The sequence below is a fragment of the Oncorhynchus masou genome, chromosome 17 (genome assembly GCF_036934945.1).
Source record: "Oncorhynchus masou masou isolate Uvic2021 chromosome 17, UVic_Omas_1.1, whole genome shotgun sequence".
NCBI classification, from domain to species: Eukaryota; Metazoa; Chordata; class Actinopteri; order Salmoniformes; family Salmonidae; genus Oncorhynchus; species Oncorhynchus masou.
In genome coordinates, this window is record NC_088228.1 from 388,212 (window position 1) to 408,798 (window position 20,587).

General features: G+C 50.2%; 1 protein-coding gene across 1 annotated transcript in view; it reads right to left on the reverse strand.

The window, feature by feature from the left end:
* The window catches only part of myom1a (myomesin 1a (skelemin)), a 151,140-nt gene that overhangs the window by 79,306 nt on the left and 51,247 nt on the right, over positions 1-20,587 (reverse strand). Inside the window, 10 exon segments of the mRNA XM_064992006.1 lie at positions 2,663-2,707; positions 7,337-7,443; positions 10,987-11,143; positions 11,694-11,808; positions 12,037-12,218; positions 14,834-14,960; positions 15,920-16,116; positions 17,815-17,936; positions 18,125-18,299; positions 18,514-18,697. Of these exon segments, the coding sequence (XP_064848078.1) occupies positions 2,663-2,707; positions 7,337-7,443; positions 10,987-11,143; positions 11,694-11,808; positions 12,037-12,218; positions 14,834-14,960; positions 15,920-16,116; positions 17,815-17,936; positions 18,125-18,299; positions 18,514-18,697 (1,411 nt within the window).

Consider the following 20,587-nt stretch of genomic DNA (forward strand, 5'->3'; position numbering starts at 1 on the left):
GAGAGACATGGGAACAGAGTGAAGGAGGAGAAACAGGGGGACAGGGTGAAGGAGGAGAGACATGGGAACAGAGTGAAGGAGGGGAGACAGGGGGACAGAGTGAAGGATTAGAGACAGGGGGACAGGGTGGAGGAGAGATAGGGGGAGAGAGTGAAGGAGGAGAGACATGGGGACAGAATAAAGGAGGAGAAACAGGGGGAAAGAGTGAAGGAGAAGAGACATGGGGAGAGAGTGAAGGAGGAGAAACGGGGACAGAATGAAGGAGGACATAGTGAAGGAGGGGAGACAGGGGGACAGAGTGAAGGAGGAGAGACAGGGGGACAGGGTGAAGGAGGAGAGACTTGGGGACAGAGTGAAGGAGGAAAAACAGGGGGAAAGAGTGAAGGAGGAGAGACATGGGGACAGAGTGAAGGAGGAGAAACGGGGACAGAATGAAGGAGGACAGAGTGAAGGAGGAGAAACAGGGGGACAGAGTGAAGGAGGAGAGACATGGGAACAGAGTGAAGGAGGAGAGACAGGGGGACAGAGTGAAGGAGGAGAAACAAGGGGACAGAGTGATGCAGGAGACACAGGGGGACAGAGTGACAGGAGGAGAGACATGGGGACAAAGTGAAGGAGGAGAAACAGGGGGACAAAGTGAAGGAGGAGAAACAGGGGGACAGAGTGAAGGAGGAGAGACAGGGGGACAGGGTGAAGGAGGAGAGACAGGGGGACAGGGTGAAGGAGGAGAGACAGGGGGACAGGGTGAAGGAGGAGAGACAGGGGGACAGGGTGAAGGGGTAGAGACATGGGGACAGAGTGAAGGAGGAGAAACAGGGGGAAATAGTGAAGGAGAAGAGACATGGGGACAGAGTGAAGTAGGAGAAACAGGGGGACAGAGTGAAATAGGAGAGACATGGGGACAGAGTGAAGGAGGAGAGACATGGGGACAGAGTGAAGGAGGAGAGACAGGGGGACAGAGTGAAGGAGAAGAGACATGGAGAGAGAGTGAAGGAATTAGAGACAGGGGACAGAGTGAAGGAGGAGAGACATGGGGACAAAGTGAAGGAGGAGAGACAGGGGGACAAAGTGGAGGAGGAGAGACAGGGGACAAAGTGAAGGAGAAGAAACAGGGGGACAGAGGGAATGAGAACAGAGTGAAGGAGGAGAGACAGGGGGGCATAGTAAAGAAGAAGAAACAGGGGACAGGGTGAAGGAGAAGAGACAGGGGGACAGAGTGAAGGAGGAGAAACAGGGGGACAGAGTGAAGGAGGACAGAGTGAAGGAGGAGAGACAGGGGGACAGAGTGAAGGAGGAGAGACAGGGGGACAGAGGGAAGGAGGAGAGTCATGGAGACAGAGTGAAGAGGGAGAGTCAGGGGGACAAAGTGAAGGAGAAGAAACAGGGGGACAGAGGGAAGGAGGACAGAGTGAAGGAGGAGAGACAGGGGGACAGTGTGAAGGAGAAGAGACAACAGAGGGGGAGAGACAGAGTGACCAAGTGAAGGAGGAGGACAGGGGACAGAGTGAAGGAGGAGAGACAGGGGGACAGAGACAGGGGACAAAGTGAAGGAGAAGAAACAGGGGGACAGAGGGAATGAGAACAGAGTGAAGAAAGGGGGACAGAGTGAAGGGGAACAGAGACAGGGGGACAGAGTGAAGGAAGGAGGACAGAGTGAAGGAGGAGAGACAGGGGGACAGAGTGAAGGAGGACAGAGTGAAGGAGGAGAGACATGGGGACCAAGTGAAGGAGGAGAGACAGGGGGACAGAGTGAAGGAGGAGAGACAGGGGACAGGGTGAAGGAGGAGAGACAGGGGGACAGATTGAAGGAGGAGAGACAGGGGACAGGGTGAAGGAGGAGAGACAGGGGGACAGAGGGAAGGAGGAGAGACATGGAAACAGAGTGAAGAGGGAGAGTCAGGGGGACAAAGTGAAGGACTAGAGACAGGGAGACAAAGTGAAAGAGAAGAAACAGCGGGACAGAGGGAAGGAGGACAGAGTGAAGGAGGAGAGACAGGGGGACCGAGTAAAGGAGGAGAAACAGGAGGACAGAGTGAAGGAGGACAGAGTGAAGGGGAAGAGACATGGGGATGTAGTGAAGGACGAGAGACAGGGGGACAGAGTGAAGGAGGAGAGACTGGGGGATAGAGTGAAGGAGAGAGGAAACAGAGTGAAGAGGGGACAGGGACTAGAGACAGGGGGACAGAGTGAAGGAGTAGAGTCAGGTGGACAGAGGGAAGGAGGAGAGTCAGGGGGACAGAGTGAAGGAGGAGAGACAGGGGAAAAAGTGAAGGAGGAGAGACAGGGGGGCATAGTGAAGGAGGAGAGACAGGGGGACAGAGTGAAGGAGGAGAGTCAGGTGGACAGAGGGAAGGAGGAGAGTCAGGGGGACAGAGTGAAGGAGGAGAGACGGGGGACAAAGTGTAGGAGGAGAGACGGGGGACAGAGTGAAGGAGGAGAGACAGGGGGACAGAGTGAAGGGGGAGACAGGGGACAAAGTGAAGAAGTAGAGACCGGGGGACAGAGTGAAGGAGGAGAGTCAGGGGGACAGAGTGAAGGAGGAGAAACATGGGGACAGAGTCAGAACAGACTGGGAGGAGAGACTACTGTATAGCTCTGGAGAGGAGACGGTCTAGATCAAAACAGTGTAGCACGGGAATGCTGGGCAATGACGAATACTCACTGGGGAACTTGTGCTCGTGGCTGATGTCCAGGAGACGCTTCAGACCTGTCAATCAACAACATCACCAACAACATTGGTGACGACCATGACTGTCAGCATCTCTTTCACACCTCCACCCCCTCCCTTTAATTTTAACTCCTCCACTCCCTTCGGCTCCTTACCCCTTCCCTCTAATTTTCCCTCCTCTTCTCCCTACCCCTCCCTCTAATTATAACACCTCCACTCCCTCCTCCTCTCCTTGCCCCCTCCATCTAATTTTAAAACCTCCACTCCCTCCTACTCTCCTTGCCCCTCCCTCTAATTTCCCTCCTCTTCTCCCTACCCCTCCCTCTAATTTTAACACCTCCACACCCTTCCGCTCCTTGCCCCCTCCATCTAATTTTAACACCTCCACTCCCTCCTCCTCTCCTTGCCCCTCCATCTAACTTTAACACCTCCACTCCCTCCTCCTCTCCTTACCCCCTCCCTCTAATTTTAACACCTCCACTCCCTCCTCCTCTCCTTGACCCCTCCATCTAATTTTAACACCTCCACTCCCTCCTCCTCTCCTTGCCCCCTCCCTCTAATTTCCCTCCTCCTCTCCTTACCCCCTCCCTCTAATTTCCCTCCTCCTCTCCTTGACCCCTCCATCTAATTTTAACAACTCCACTCCCTCCTCCTCTCCTTGCCCCCTCCATCTAATTTTAACACCTCCACTCCCTCCTCCTCTCCTTACCCCTCCCTCTAATTTTAACACCTCCACTCCCTTCCGCTCCTTACCCCCTCCCTCTAACTTTAACACCTCCACTCCCTCCTCCTCTCCTTACCCCCTCCCTCTAATTTTAACACCTCCACTCCCTCCTCCTCTCCTTACCCCTCCCTCTAATTTTAACACCTCCACTCCCTTCCGCTCCTTACCCCCTCCCTCTAATTTTAACACCTCCACTCCCTCCTCCTCTCCTTGACCCCTCCATCTAATTTTAACACCTCCACTCCCTCCTCCTCTCCTTGCCCCCTCCCTCTAATTTCCCTCTCCTCTCCTTGCCCCCTCCCTCTAATTTTAACACCTCCACTCCCTCCTCCTCTCCTTGCCCCTCCCTCTAATTTCCCTCCTCCTCTCCTTGCCTCCTCCCTCTAACTTTAACACCTCCACTCCCTCCTCCTCTCCTTACCCCCTCCCTCTCCACCTCCTCCCTCCCTCTCCTTACCCCCTCCCTCTAATTTTAACACCCCTCCACCCCCTCCCTCCTCCCTCCTCTCCCTTGCCCCCTCCCTCTAATTTTAACCCCCCTCCTCTCCTTGCCCCCTCCCTCTAACTTTAACACCTCCACTCCCTCCTCCTCTCCTTACCCCCTCCCTCTAATTTTAACACCTCCACTCCCTCCTCCTCTCCTTGCCCCCTCCCTCTAACTTTAACACCTCCACTCCCTCCTCCTCTCCTTACCCCCTCCCTCTAATTTTAACACCTCCCTCCCTCCTCCCTCCTCCCCCTCCCTCTAATTTTAACACCTCCTCCCTCCTCCTCTCCTTGCCCCCTCCCTCTAATTTCCCTCTCCCTCTCCTCCTCTCCCCCCTCCCTCTAATTTTAACACCTCCACTCCCTCCTCCTCTCCTTGCCCCTCCCTCTAATTTCCCTCCTCCTCTCCTTGCCTCCTCCCTCTAACTTTAACACCTCCACTCCCTCCTCCTCTCCTTACCCCCTCCCTCTAATTTTAACACCTCCACTCCCTCCTCCTCTCCTTACCCCCTCCCTCTAAATTTAACACCTCCACTCCCTTCCGCTCCTTACCCCCTCCCTCTAATTTTCCCTCCATCTCCTTACCCCCTCCCTCTAATTTTCCCTCCCTCTCCTTGCCCCCTCCCTCTCCTTACCCCTCCATCTAATTTCCCTCCTCCTCTCCCTTGCCACCTCCATCTAATTTTAACACCTCCACTCCCTCCTCCTCTCCTTACCCCCTCCCTCTAACTTTAACACCTCCACTCCCTCCTCCTCTCCTTACCCCCTCCCTCTAATTTTAACACCTCCACCCCCCCCTCCTTCTCTCCTTACCCCCCCTCCCTCTAACTTTAACACCTCCACTCCCTCCTCCTCTCCTTACCCCCTCCCTCTAATTTTAACACCTCCACTCCCTCCTCCTCTCCTTACCCCCTCCCTCTAATTTTAACACCTCCACTCCCTCCTCCTCTCCTTACCCCCTCCCTCTAATTTTAACACCTCCACTCCCTCCTCCTCTCCTCCTTCCCTCTACCCCCCACTCCCTCCTAATTTTAACACCTCCACTCCCTCCTTCTCTCCTTACCCCCCCTCCCTCTAATTTTAACACCTCCACCCTCCTCCTCCCCTCCCTCCTCCACTCCCTCTCCTTACCCCCTCCCTCACCTCCAACCCCCTCCCTCTAATTTAACACCTCCACTCCCTCCTCCTCTCCTTACCCCCTCCCTCTAATTTTAACACCTCCCTCCTCCTCTCCTTGACCCCTCCCTCTAATTTTAACACCTCCACTCCCCCTCCATCTAATTTTAACACCTCCACTCCCTCCTCCTCCCTCCCCTCTAATTTTAACCCTCCACTCCCTCCTCCTTCCTTGCCCCCTCCCTCTAATTTTAACACCTCCACTCCCTCCCCTCCCTCTAATTTTAACACCTCCACTCCCTCCCTCCTTACCCCCTCCCTCTAATTTCCCTCCTCCTCTCCTTGACCCCTCCATCTAATTTTAACACCTCCACTACCTCCTCCTCTCCTTACCCCCTCCCTCTAATTTTAACACCTCCACTCCCTCCTCCTCTCCTTACCCCATCCCTCTAATTTTAACACCTCCACTCCCTCCTCCTCTCCTTACCCCCTCCCTCTAATTTTAACAACACCTCCACTCCCTCCTCCTCTCCTTACCCCTCCCTCTAATTTTAACACCTCCACTCCCTCCTACCCCCTCCCTCCTCCTCTCCTTACCCCCTCCCTCTAATTTTAACACCTCCACTCCCTCCTCCTCTCCTTACCCCCTCCCTCTAATTTTAACACCTCCACTCCCTCCTCCTCCTCCCTCCCCCTCCCTCTAATTTTGCCCCCTCCCTCTAATTCCTCCCCCTCCTCTAATTTTAACACCTCCTCCTCCTCCCCCTCCCTCTAATTTTAACACCTCCACTCCTCCTCCTCTCCTTACCCCCTCCCTCTAATTTCCCTCCCTCCTCCTTGCCCCCTCCCTCTAATTTCACCTCCCTCTCCTTTGCCCCCTCCCTCTAATTTCCCTCCCTCTCCTTGCCCCCCTCCCTCTAATTTCCCTCCTCCTCCTCCTTTACCCCCTCCATCTAATTTTAACACCTCCACTCCCTCCTCCTCTCCTTACCCCTCCCCTCTAATTTTTTAACACCTCCACTCCCTTCCGCCCTCCTCCCTCTACCCCCCACTCCCTCTAATTTCCCTCCCTCTCCTTACCCCCTCCCTCTAATTTCCCTCCCTCTCCTTGCCCCCTCCCTCCCTCCTCCTCTCCTTGCCCCCTCCATCTAATTTTAACACCTCCTCCCTCCTCCTCTCCCCCCTCCATCTAATTTTAACACCTCCACTCCCTCCTCCTCTCCTTACCCCTCCCTCTAATTTTAACACCTCCACTCCCTTCCTCCTTACCCCCTCCCTCCCTCCCTACCCTCCCTTGCTCCCCCCTCCTCCATCTAATTTTAACACCTCCACTCCCTCCTCCTCTCCTTACCCCTCCATCTAATTTTAACACCTCCACTCCCTTCCTCTCCTTACCCCCTCCCTAATTTCCCTCCTCCTCTCCTTGACCCCTCCATCTAATTTTAACACCTCCACTCCCTCCTCCTCTCCCCCTCCCTCTAATTTTAACACCTCCACTCCCTTCCGCTCCTTACCCCTCCCTCTAATTTCCCTCCTCCTCTCCTTGACCCCCCTCCACTCCCTCCTCCTCTCCTTGCCCCCTCCCTCTAATTTCCCTCCTCCTCTCCTTGCCCCCTCCATCTAATTTTAACACCTCCACTCCCTCCTCCTCTCCTTACCCCTCCCTCTAATTTTAACACCTCCACTCCCTTCCGCTCCTTACCCCCTCCCTCTAATTTTCCCTCCCTCTCCTTGCCCCCTCCCTCTAATTTCCCTCCTCCTCTCCTTGCCCCCTCCATCTAGTTTTAACACCTCCACTACCTCCTCCTCTCCTTACCTCATCTCACTAATTTTCAGACCATACCAAACACAATCCTTTATTGTCATTTCCCTCCTGTTTTTTCCTCTCTGACACACCAACAGACAGGAACGAGGTCATAATCGTGAGACGACGGATTATTGTGTCCAGTCAAGGTTTACATCATTGGTTTTCCGTCTGTTTTCTACAGATATTTATTTCCTTCTCCACAATAAGAACGACTTCAATCTGCATATACTGTAGGTGATGAGGAAATGAAACCTCTATCTGCACGTCACTAAGAGCTAATGTGGTGCAGCTGTTAGTAACCGTACCATGAAGAGAATAGATCACTCAGAAAGCTAACCTTCCCCTACTCACCCCCCAAACCCTTGCCTCCACCTTCCAAAGATCTGAGGTCACTGATTATATGTAATCTGAGACAGCCAGGAAGGACTGACTCAACCTCCTCAGAATGTTTCTGACACAATCCCAATCCTAACCCCATCCATAGCCCCTACTCCAAGAAAGTAATGTAGAACAGCGAAATGGGACAGGGACTCACCAGCCTCCGTTAGAGTGTAGCTGGCTGAGACTCCAACAGTGTTGGTAACCTCACAGGAGAAGATACCAAGGTCCTCCAGACTGGGAGCATTAAAGATTGCTCTGGACCTGAGGAGACAGCATGACAATGAACTAACACAGAGAGCAGAAACAGACTGGAGCACCAGGCAACGGACACACACAACCTACTTTCCCCCTCTGTGACCATGGTAGAGAAACAGTACTTACTTGCCCCCCTCTGTGACCATGGTATAGAAACAGAACTTACTTGCCCCCCTCTGTGACCATGGTATAGAAACATACCTTACTTGCCCCCCTCTGTGACCATGGTATAGAAACATATCTTTTTTGACCCCTCTGTTACCATGGTATAGAAACATATCTTTTTTGCCCCCTCTGTGACCATGGTATAGAAACATAACTTACTTTCCCCCTTCTGTGACCATGGTATAGAAACATACAGTGCCTTGCGAAAGTATTCGGCCCCCTTGAACTTAGCAACCTTTTGCCACATTTCAGGCTTCAAACATAAAGTTATAAAACTGTATTTTTTTGTGAAGAATCAACAACAAGTGGGACACAATCATGAAGTGGAACGACATTTATTGGAAATTTCAAACATTTTTAACAAATCAAAAACTGAAAAATTGGGCGTGCAAAATTATTCAGCCCCTTTACTTTCAGTGCAGCAAACTCTCTCCAGAAGTTCAGTGAGGATCTCTGAATGATCCAATTTTGACCTAAATGACTAATGATGATAAATACAATCCACCTGTGTGTAATCAAGTCTCCGTATAAATGCACCTGCACTGTGATAGTCTCAGAGGTCCGTTAAAAGCGCAGAGAGCATCATGAAGAACAAGGAACACACCAGGCAGGTCCGAGATACTGTTGTGAAGAAGTTTAAAGCCGGATTTGGATACAAAAAGATTTCCCAAGCTTTAAACATCCCAAGGAGCACTGTGCAAGCGATAATATTGAAATGGAAGGAGTATCAGACCACTGCAAATCTACCAAGACCTGGCCGTCCCTCTAAACTTTCAGCTCATACAAGGAGAAGACTGATCAGAGATGCAGCCAAGAGGCCCTTGATCACTCTGGATGAACTGCAGAGATCTACAGCTGAGGTGGGAGACTGTCCATAGGACAGCAATCAGTCGTATATTGCACAAATCTGGACTTTATGGAAGAGTGGCAAGAAGAAAGCCATTTCTTAAAGATATCCATAAAAAGTGTTGTTTAAAGGTTGCCACAAGCCACCTGGGAGACACACCAAACATGTGGAAAAAGGTGCTCTGGTCAGATGAAACCAAAATTGAACTTTTTGGCAACAATGCAAAATGTTATGTTTGGCGTAAAAGCAACACAGCTCATCACCATGAACACACCATACCCACTGTCAAACATGGTGGTGGCAGCATCATGGTTTGGGCCTGCTTTTCTTCAGCAGGGACAGGGAAGATGGTTAAAATTGATGGGAAGATGGATGGAGCCAAATACAGGACCATTCTGGAAGAAAACCTGATGGAGTCTGCAAAAGACCTGAGACTGGGACGGAGATTTGTCTTCCAACAAGACAATGATCCAAAACATAAAGCAAAATCTACAATGGAATGGTTCAAAAATAAACATATCCAGGTGTTAGAATGGCCAAGTCAAAGTCCAGACCTGAATCCAATCGAGAATCTGTGGAAAGAACTGAAAACTGCTGTTCACAAATGCTCTCCATCCAACCTCACTGAGCTCGAGCTGTTTTGCAAGGCGGAATGGGAAAAAATTTCAGTCTCTCGATGTGCAAAACTGATAGAGACATACCCCAAGCGACTTACAGCTGTAATCGCAGCAAAAGGTGGCGCTACAAAGTATTAACTTAAGGGGGCTGAATAATTTTGAACACCCAATTTTTCAGTTTTTGATTTGTTAAAAAAGTTTGAAATATCCAATAAATGTCGTTCCACTTCATGATTGTGTCCCACTTGTTGTTGATTCTTCACAAAAAAATACAGTTTTATATCTTTATGTTTGAAGCCTGAAATGTGGCAAAAGGTCGCAAAGTTCAAGGGGGCCAAATACTTTCGCAAGGCACTGTATCCTACTTGCCCCCCTCTGTGACCATGGTATAGGAACAGAACTTACTTGCCCCCCTCTGTGACCATGGTATAGGAACAGAACTTACCTATCCGCCTCTGTGACCATGGTATAGGAACAGAACTTACTTATCCCCCTCTGTGACCATGGTATAGGAACATAACTTACCTATCCGCCTCTGTGACCATGGTATAGGAACAGAACTTACCTATCCCCCTCTGTGACCATGGTATAGGAACAGAACTTACCTATCCCCCTCTGTGACCATGGTATAGGAACAGAACTTACCTATCCCCCTCTGTGACCATGGTATAGGAACAGAACTTACCTATCCCCCTCTGTGACCATGGTATAGAAACAGAACTTACCTATCCGCCTCTGTGACCATGGTATAGAAACAGAACTTACCTATCCCCCTCTGTGACCATGGTATAGGAACAGAACTTACCTATCCCCCTCTGTGACCATGGTATAGAAACAGAACTTACTTGCCCCCTCTGTGACCATGGTATAGGAACAGAACTTACCTATCCCCCTCTGTGACCATGGTATAGGAACAGAACTTACCTATCCCCCTCTGTGACCATGGTATAGGAACAGAACTTACCTATCCCCCTCTGTGACCATGGTATAGGAACAGAACTTACCTATCCCCCTCTGTGACCATGGTATAGGAACAGAACTTACCTATCCCCCTCTGTGACCATGGTATAGGAACAGAACTTACCTATCCCCCTCTGTGACCATGGTATAGGAACAGAACTTACCTATCCCCCTCTGTGACCATGGTATAGGAACAGAACTTACCTATCCCCCTCTGTGACCATGGTATAGGAACAGAACTTACCTATCCCCCTCTGTGACCATGGTATAGGAACAGAACTTACTTGCCCCCCTCTGTGACCATGGTATAGAAACATACCTTACTTGCCCCCCCTCTGTGACCATGGTATAGGAAATACCTTATTTGCCCCCCTCTGTGACCATGGTATAGATACAGTACTTACTTGCCCCCCTCTGTGACCATGGTATAGAAACATACCTTACTTGCCCCCCTCTGTGACCATGGTATAGAAACATACCTTACTTGCCCCCTCTGTTACCATGGTATAGAAACATATCTTATTTGCCCCTCTCTGTGACCATGGTATAGACACATATCTTACTTGCCCCCTCTGTTACCATGGTATAGACACATATCTTATTTGCCCCTCTCTGTGACCATGGTATAGACACATATCTTACTTGCCCCCTCTGTGACCATGGTATAGAAACAGAACTTACTTGCCCTCCTCTGTGACCATGGTATCGAAACAGATCTTACTTGCCCCCCTCTGTGACCATGGTACAGAAACAGAACTTACTTGCCCCCCTCTGTGACCATGGTATCGAAACAGATCTTACTTGCCCCCCTCTGTGACCATGGTACAGAAACAGAACTTACTTGCCCCCCTCTGTGACCATGGTACAGAAACAGAACTTACTTGCCCCCTCTGTGACCATGGTATAGGAACAGAACTTACTTGCCCCCCTCTGTGACCATGGTATAGAAACAGAACTTACTTGCCCCCCTCCGTGACGATGGTGAGTCTGGAGGTGTCTGTCAGAGTCTTGTAGTTCTTAGACCAGATGAACTCTGACCCCTCGGCCATCTCAGAACACTCAAAGATCATGGAGATCACACCATCATCATCCACATCCAGTATTATCTCATGAGTACCTGGGGGGTACATGTTACACAGAGGAGAGAAACGGAGAAGGAGAAGAGATTTCATTTTAAAAATACCTTTATTAACCCAATAGTTACATCAATAAAAGCACTGACCTAGAATATTAGAACCCCTCATTGTTCACTCTACATAGAAGTCCCGAGAGAGAGAGAGAGAGAGAGAGAGAGAGAGAGAGAGAGAGAGAGAGAGACAGAGACAGAGACAGAGACAGAGACAGAGACAGAGACAGACAGACAGACAGACAGACAGACAGAGAGGCAGACAGAGAGGCAGACAGACAGAGACAGAGAGACAGAGACAGAGAGACAGAGAGACAGACAGACAGACAGACAGACAGACAGACAGACAGACAGAACTACTGTACACACCAGGCAGGCAGACAGACAGACAGACAGACAGACAGACAGACAGACAGACAGACAGACAGACAGACAGACAGACAGACAGACAGACAGACAGACAGAGAGGCAGACAGACAGACAGACAGACAGAGACAGAGAGACAGAGAGACAGAGAGACAGACAGAACTACTGTACACACCAGGCATGGTCAGAGCCAGAACAGGTCCTAACACAGCAGAAGTCTTTCCCACTCCAGCCAGGTTCTGAGCACGCACCCTGAACACATAAGACCTGCCTGCAATCAGACCATTGACCTGGAGAACACACACAAGGAGGGAGAGGAACAACACACATTGCTGTTAGCTAACACACTACAACTCCACTATCTGACTTTCCAGGAAGCCATCAGGTGGCTATGTCCTAAACTACTTGGAATCGATGGAACGCTAACCTTGGTGGCCTTCCCAAGGACCACTATAGAATGCTGACAGGTATGGGTATAGACAGGGTCCTCTATGGCAGATATTTGGACACATCCTAACCTTCATGTACTTCAGCTTGGTGGCCTTCTCATGTACTCCCTTCCAGTCCTCCCCTGCCACGGCCTCCTTGATGTCCACATAGAAGCCGTTGACAGGAGTACGGCCATCGAAGGTAGGAGGTTCCCACAGCAACACCAGGGAACTGTCACGCACCTCCAACACATGGAGATCATGAGGAGCACCTGGAGAGACAGACAGGTAGAGAGAACGACCATGGGGAGCACCGGGAGAGACAGACAGGTAGAGAGAACGACCATGGGGAGCACCGGGAGAGACAGACAGGTAGAGAGAACGACCATGGGGAGCACCGGGAGAGACAGACAGGTAGAGGTTACTGTAATGTACATCAGTTCCTGAGTCTGACCATGTAACTTGACCAGAGGTTTGGGGTCAATTCCAATTCATTTCCAGTAAGAAATTTAACCAAATTTCAGCGTTCCTAATCGAAAGGCATTGAAGATCATTGGAATTTTGGTGTACCTCTTGAATTGTAATTGACCCCAATCCTGCTTGACCAGGAAAACCTTCTAGTTCTGATCCTGTGAGGAATTGTTCTGTGGTAGGGTAGAAGCGTACGTGGCTTAGAGATTGTTCATTCTTTACACTCCAGGGATAGGGTATAGGTTAAAGGGTATAGGATATAGGGTAGTGTAAGGTTAGTGTATAGGGTAAGGTTAGGGTATAGGATATAGGGTAGTGTAAGGTTAGGGTATACGGTAAGGTTAGGGTATAGGGTAAGGTTAGGGTATAGGGTAAGGTCAGGGTATAGGGTAAGGTCAGGGTATAGGGTAAGGTTAGGGTATAGGGTAAGGTCAGGGTATAGGGTAAGGTCAGGGTATAGGGTAAGGTTAGGGTATAGGGTAAGGTCAGGGTATAGGGTAAGGTTAGGGTATAGGGTAAGGTTAGGGTATAGGGTAAGGTCAGGGTATAGGGTAAGGTCAGGGTATAGGGTAAGGTTAGGGTATAGGGTAAGGTTAGGGTATAGGGTAAGGTTAGGGCATAGGGTAAGGTTAGGGTATAGGGTAAGGTTAGGGTATAGGGTAAGGTTAGGGTATAGGGTAAGGTTAGGGTATAGGGTAAGGTTAGGGTATAGGGTAAGGTTAGTGTATAGGGTAAGGTTAGGGTATAGGTTAGGGTATAGGGTATAGGGTATAGGGTAAGGTTAGGGTATAGGGTAAGGTTAGGGTATAGGGTAAGGTTAGGGTATAGGTTAGGGTATAGGGTAAGGTTAGGGTATAGGGTTAGGTTAGGGTATAGGGTTAGGGTATAGGGTATAAGGTATAGGGTAAGGTTAGGGTATAGGGTAAGGTTAGGGTATAGGGTTAGGTTAGGGTATAGGGTTAGGGTATAGGGTAAGGTTAGGGTATAGGGTAAGGTTAGGGTATAGGGTAAGGTTAGGGTATAGGGTAAGGTTAGGGTATAGGGTTAGGGTATAGGGTATAGGGTTAGGGTATAGGGTAAGGTTAGGGTATAGGGTTAGGTTAGGGTATAGGGTTAGGTTAGGGTATAGGGTTAGGGTATAGGGTAAGGTTAGGGTATAGGGTAAGGTTAGTGTATAGGGTAAGGTTAGGGTATAGGATATAGGGTAGTGTAAGGTTAGGGTATACGGTAAGGTTAGGGTATAGGGTAAGGTTAGGGTATAGGGTAAGGTCAGGGTATAGGGTAAGGTCAGGGTATAGGGTAAGGTTAGGGTATAGGGTAAGGTCAGGGTATAGGGTAAGGTCAGGGTATAGGGTAAGGTTAGGGTATAGGGTAAGGTCAGGGTATAGGGTAAGGTTAGGGTATAGGGTAAGGTTAGGGTATAGGGTAAGGTCAGGGTATAGGGTAAGGTCAGGGTATAGGGTAAGGTTAGGGTATAGGGTAAGGTTAGGGTATAGGGTAAGGTTAGGGTATAGGGTAAGGTTAGTGTATAGGGTAAGGTTAGGGTAAGGTTAGGGTATAGGGTTAGGTTAGGGTAAGGTTAGGGTATAGGGTAAGGTTAGTGTATAGGGTAAGGTTAGGGTATAGGTTAGGGTATAGGGTATAGGGTATAGGGTAAGGTTAGGGTATAGGGTAAGGTTAGGGTATAGGGTAAGGTTAGGGTATAGGTTAGGGTATAGGGTAAGGTTAGGGTATAGGGTTAGGTTAGGGTATAGGGTTAGGGTATAGGGTATAAGGTATAGGGTAAGGTTAGGGTATAGGGTAAGGTTAGGGTATAGGGTTAGGTTAGGGTATAGGGTTAGGGTATAGGGTAAGGTTAGGGTATAGGGTAAGGTTAGGGTATAGGGTAAGGTTAGGGTATAGGGTAAGGTTAGGGTATAGGGTTAGGGTATAGGGTATAGGGTTAGGGTATAGGGTAAGGTTAGGGTATAGGGTTAGGTTAGGGTATAGGGTTAGGTTAGGGTATAGGGTTAGGGTATAGGGTAAGGTTAGGGTATAGGGTAAGGTTAGGGTATAGGGTAAGGTTAGGGTATAGGGTAAGGTTAGGGTATAGGGTTAGGGTATAGGGTATAGGGTTAGGGTATAGGGTAAGGTTAGGGTATAGGGTAAGGTTAGGGTATAGGGAATAGGGTTAGGGTATAGGGTATAGGGTAAGGTTAGGGTATAGGGTATAGGGTTAGGGTATAGGGTAAGGTTAGGGTATAGGGTAAGGTTAGGGTATAGGGTATAGGGTTAGGGTATAGGGTAAGGTTAGGGTATAGGATAAGGTTAGGGTATAGGGTAAGGTTAGGGTATAGGGTAAGGTTAGGGTATAGGGTTAGGGTATAGGGTAAGGTTAGGGTATAGGGTATAGGGTTAGGGTATAGGGTAAGGGTACCTGGCTTAGCAATGGTCCATTCTTTACACTCCAGAGCTGCGCAGGGCAGAGAGGCCTCGCTGACCCCGGCCATGTTAATGGCTCGCACTTGGAACTGGTAGAACAAGTTCTCCTTCAGGTTCTCTGCCTGGACACACATAGCACACCCAGGAATGACACACCCAGGAATGACACACCCAGGAAGGACACACACAGCACACCCAGGAATGACACACCCAGGAATGACACACCCAGGAAGGACACACACAGCACACCCAGGAATGACACACCCAGGAAGGACACACATAGCACACCCAGGAATGACACACCCAGGAAGGACACACATAGCACACCCAGGAATGACACACCCAGGAAGGACACACATAGCACACCCAGGAATGACACACCCAGGAAGGACACACATAGCACACCCAGGAATGACACACCCAGGAAGGACACACATAGCACACCCAGGAATGACACACCCAGGAAGGACACACATAGCACACCCAGGAATGACACACCCAGGAAGGACACACATAGCACACCCAGGAATGACACACCCAGGAAGTACACACATAGCACACCCAGGAATGACACACCCAGGAAGGACACACATAGCACACCCAGGAATGACACACCCAGGAAGGACACACAGAGCACACCCAGGAAGGACACACATAGCACACCCAGGAATGACACACCCAGGAAGGACACACAGAGCACACCCAGGAAGGACACACAGAGCACACCCAGGAAGGACACACCCAGGAAGGACACACCCAGGAAGGACACACCCAGGAAGGACACACAGAGCACACCCAGGAAGGACACACCCAGGAAGGACACACAGAGCACACCCAGGAAGGACACACCCAGGAAGGACACACCCAGGAAGGACACACCCAGGAAGGACACACCCAGGAAGGTTAGAGGCTTTATCAACACACCCTACAGCTTTAATAACACACTACTACCCCGTCGCTGTAATAGTGCAATGTATCAATCCATCAATTTAGAACAAAAACATTTGTTTGGCCAGAGCCAAAAGAAGAGTACTTCATTGTTAATTCTATGCCATTTGCCATTTGTCTTAAAATGCCTTACCTTATAGGAAGTACAGGTGACAGCCTTGGGGTTGAGTTCATGCCACTGTCCTCCAACTCCACCCTTTACTGTCCTGTAGTCCACAAAGTATCCTCTGATGTCAGCTCCCCCGGTCACCGCCGGCTCCCTCCAGGCTAACACCATGTAGTCACGAGCTGCCTCCATCAGGTGGACTCCACTGGGGACACCAGGGATGGCTGGGGGGGCGGGGGGTACCTCAGGTTAACAGGGAGGATGGGACAGTGAGGGGAGGATGGGATAAGAAGGATGGGACAGTGAGGGGAGGATGGGCCAGGGAGGATGGGCCAGGGAGGATGGGACAGGGAGGATGGGCCAGGGAGGGGAGGATGGGACAGGGAGGGGAGGATGGGACAGGGAGGGGGAGGATGGGACAGGGAGGGGAGGATGGGACAGTGAGGGGAGGAATGGGGCAGGGAGGATGGGACAGGGAGGGGGCAGGGAGGATGGGACGGGGGGGTGGGACAGGGGGGAAGGGACAAGGAGGGGAGGATGGGAGAAGAAGGATGGGACAGTGAGGGGTGGATGGGATAAGGAGGATGGGACAGGGGGGATGGGGACAGTGAGGGGAGGATGGGACAGGGCGGATGGGACAGGGAGGGGCGGATGGGACAGGGAGGGGAGGATGGAACAGGGAGGATGGGACAGGGAGGGGAAGATGGGATAAGGAGGATGGGACAGTGAGGGGAGGATGGGACAGGGGGGATAGGACAGGGAGGATGGGCCAGGGAGGATGGGCCAGGGAGGATGGGACAGGGAGGAATGGACAGGGAGGAATGGACAGGGAGGATGGGACAGGGAGGGGAGGATGGGACAAGGAGGATGGGACAGGGAGGGGAGGATGGGACAGGGCGGATGGGACAGGGAGTGGAGGGGAGGATGGGACAGTGACGGGAGGATGGGACAGGGGGGATAGGACAGGGAGGATGGGACAGGGGGGATAGGACAGGGAGGATGGGCCAGGGAGGATGGGCCAGGGAGGATGGGCCAGGGAGGATGGGACAGGGAGGAATGGACAGGGAGGATGGGACAGGGAGGGGAGGATGGGACAAGGAGGATGGGACAGGGAGGGGAGGATTGGACAGGGAGGAGAGGATGGGACAGGGCGGAATGGACAGGGAGGGGAGGATGGGACAGGGCGGATGGGACAGGGAGTGGAGGGGAGGATGGGACAGGGAGAATGGGACAGGGCGGGGAGGATGGGACAGGGATGGGCGGATTGGACAGGGAGGATGGGACAGAGAGGGGAGGGTGGGACAAGGAGGATGGGACAGGGGGGAGGATGGGACAGGGAGGAGAGGATGGGACAGGGAGGAGAGGATGGGACAGGGAGGGGAGGATGGGACAGGGATGGGACAGGGAGTGGAGGATGGGACAGGGCGGATGGGACGGGGAGGGGAGGATGGGACAGGGAGGGGAGGATGGGACAGGGAGGATGGGACAGGGCAGATGGGACAGGGAGGGGATGGGACAGGGCGGATGGGACAGGGAGGGGAGGATGGGACAGGGATGGGCCAGGGAGGGGAGGATGGGACAGGGAGGGGAGGATGGGACAGGGAGGATGGGACAGGGAGGGGAGGATGGGACAGGGAGGGGAGGATGGGACAAGGAGGATGGGACAGGGATGGGCCAGGGAGGGGAGGATGGGACAGGGCGGATGGGACAGAGAGGATGGCTTTGGCTTTTGAGGAATTGTCTTATATACACTGAGAAATACATGCTGAAGATCTGGACTAACAGAGCTGAGGAATACAGTGAGAAATGCATAGTATCGTACTGTTAAAAGCAACAACTGAAACCCCCCAAGATCTTCACCGCATATTCCTTCTATGTTATATTGCAATCTATACAGTAAACCCAGTTCTGTAAAGTCTTACCGATGCCAGCCTTGACGACCACGGCCTCTGACTCCAAAGAGCTGTTACTGTACCCTGCTGCGTTCACCGCCTTCACACGGAACACACACGACTCTCCTGTGTTCAGACCGTGGCACACAAACCTGTTGGGACAGGAATACGTAGGGTTATTGATTTGATTTATTGATACATTTTTGAATGAAAAAAATGAATTAATTAATGGATGGATGAATTAATGAATGAATGAAATATTGGATGAAAGGAAGATTGAATTAATGAATAAATGGTTGATTGAGTGATTGATTGATTGAATTGCTATCATGTAATGTACCTGGTTCCTTTAACAGGCTTGTTGTTTGCGGGTGTCCAGACATCACTGCCCGCCACAGTATAGTTGATGTAATATCCCACCAGGTGTTTTACATCCTTAGACGCCCCCCAGGAAACAACGACTGATGTATCTGTGTTCCTAGTGGCTACGGCTGGGCCGGGGGCCGCAGGCAGGTCTGCGAGCGAGGGAGATGGGGGGAGCAGAGTACAGTAGTCCAGTATATATAGCAATATGTCTTTATCTCTCTACTCACCCAGCATGTCTCCTACAGTGACATCTCCAGTAGCCGGGGAGGCCTCAGACATCCTAGCAGAGTTGCTGTATATATCTACAGTATATCTCTCTATAGTCCAGCATATATCTCAATATGTCTTTATCTCTCTACTCACCCAGCATGTCTCCTACAGTGACATCTCCAGTAGCAGAGGAGGCCTCAGACATCCCAGCAGAGTTGCAGCAGCGGACTCTGAAGCTGTAGCTCTTCCCCTCTGCCAGATCAAACAGCGCGAAGCGAGGAGACTTGACGGGCATTCCTGTGTTGGCCCTCTGCCAGCACTCACTACCAGCAACACACTGGCAAAATAAACACCCAGGACTGGTCAACACCGGCATACAGGGTCATCAATCAGTCAACCAACCTGACCATCATCCTTCCCTGCAGCACTCACATCTGTAGTTATGAAATGCTTTGAAAGGCTGGTTTTGGCACACATCAGCTCCATCATCCCAGAATCTAGGACCTAACACTCCTGGACTTCCTGACGGGTGGTGAGGGTAGGCAACAACATATCCACCATGCTGACCATCAACACTGGGGCCCCTCAGGGGTGTGCTTAATCCACTCCTATACTCCCTGTTCACCCATGCACGACTCCAAGAATATCATCAGGTTTGCTAACGGCACGACTCAGTCACACAAACACACACACACTTAATTTGCTCACACACACATTGTGACAAGAGATGAAAAGAATCTGCCCACTCCATCAAGCAATGGGGACAACAACACAGGGCATTCACGGGACCTCATGGAACCATGGACCGCACCTGCAGAAACTGGACAACAGGGGGAAGCAGAGGAGATACCTATCATAGACTTCTCCCAGCTGACGCTTGACATGCCCCCTACGCCACTCCAGTGGTAGAAACAACCAGCTGGTATCATTAAGTAGAATCAGCCAACAGTAACACGGAAGCAGCAATGTGAGAGTCAGTAGTGCATGACCTTAAAGGGTAATAATAGGAAGCGTCTGTTTAACACACAGGCCTCAGGTTACGTAGGTCTACAGTCCCAGTGGGAACTTCCCCTGTAAAAAGGTATATGAAGAGAACAGAGATCATAAGACAGTATGATCCTCATTAACATATGAGACAGACTTCATATGGAGAATCATCACAGGTACATTTACTATTGCACTACACGCTTTTTGATAGAGTAAAACAATATTTTGAGAACCGGATAATTGTGCTTAAGTCCTTATTGGGTCATACTCTGAAGAAGCTGGTTGAATCTTGTGAATCCGACTGAGTCTCCGAAAAACAGGAGGTCTAACCACCTCTTGATCACATAGGCAAAGAGGGCGATCGCATTTTTGACACCAGAAACCAGAGGTGACTAGCAATTCAAGGAAAAACAGCCAAGTACCAGTTACCATATATTGCGTCTATGCACAGAGTTGGAAGTGAATAGTATTAGGATATACACTTTTTGTTGGACAAGAACAATATTAGAGAATTGGATTATTTTGCCTAAGTACTTATTGGATCACTATCTGAATATACTTGGTTGAATTTGGTGACCCCGAGACTGAGTCTACGAAACACGGAGGTCTAAACACCTCTTGAATACAGACGAAGTGGCAGTCACTCAGTGAGACATCAGGTACAGATGTGATTGGCAATACAAGGAAACAGCAAAGTACCAGTTACAATATATTGAGTCCATACACAGAGTTAGAAGTGTATTAAGATTTTGGAATTCGGAATCTAGCTTCATAGCTGCGAGAATACCGATTACAGGAAAGTGACCAAGGGGCTGAGCATTTAAGGTAATTGAACTATTTTTGCTATTTAGTCAATATTGTTAGAAGTGTTAACCCATTTAAAGTTTTGCAATATTATCTGGCATAGCTTAAAGCATTAAGGATTGATTGAGCATAATTGTTGTATTAAGAAACTGTATAACCATTGAATTGTAATGTTGTGTATAAGACAAAAAAACAGAGTCACTTAACCTGTTACATCTATGGGGGCGCTATATTTTTTTTTTTATTGGATAAAAAAACGTGCCCGTTTTAAGCGCAATATTTTGTCACAAAAAGATGCTCGACTATGCATATAATTGACAGCTTTGGAAAGAGGACACTCTGACATTTCCAAAACTGCAAAGATATTGTCTGTGAGTGCCCCAGAACTGATGCTACAGGCGAAACCAAGATGAAACTTCAACCAGGAAATGAGCAG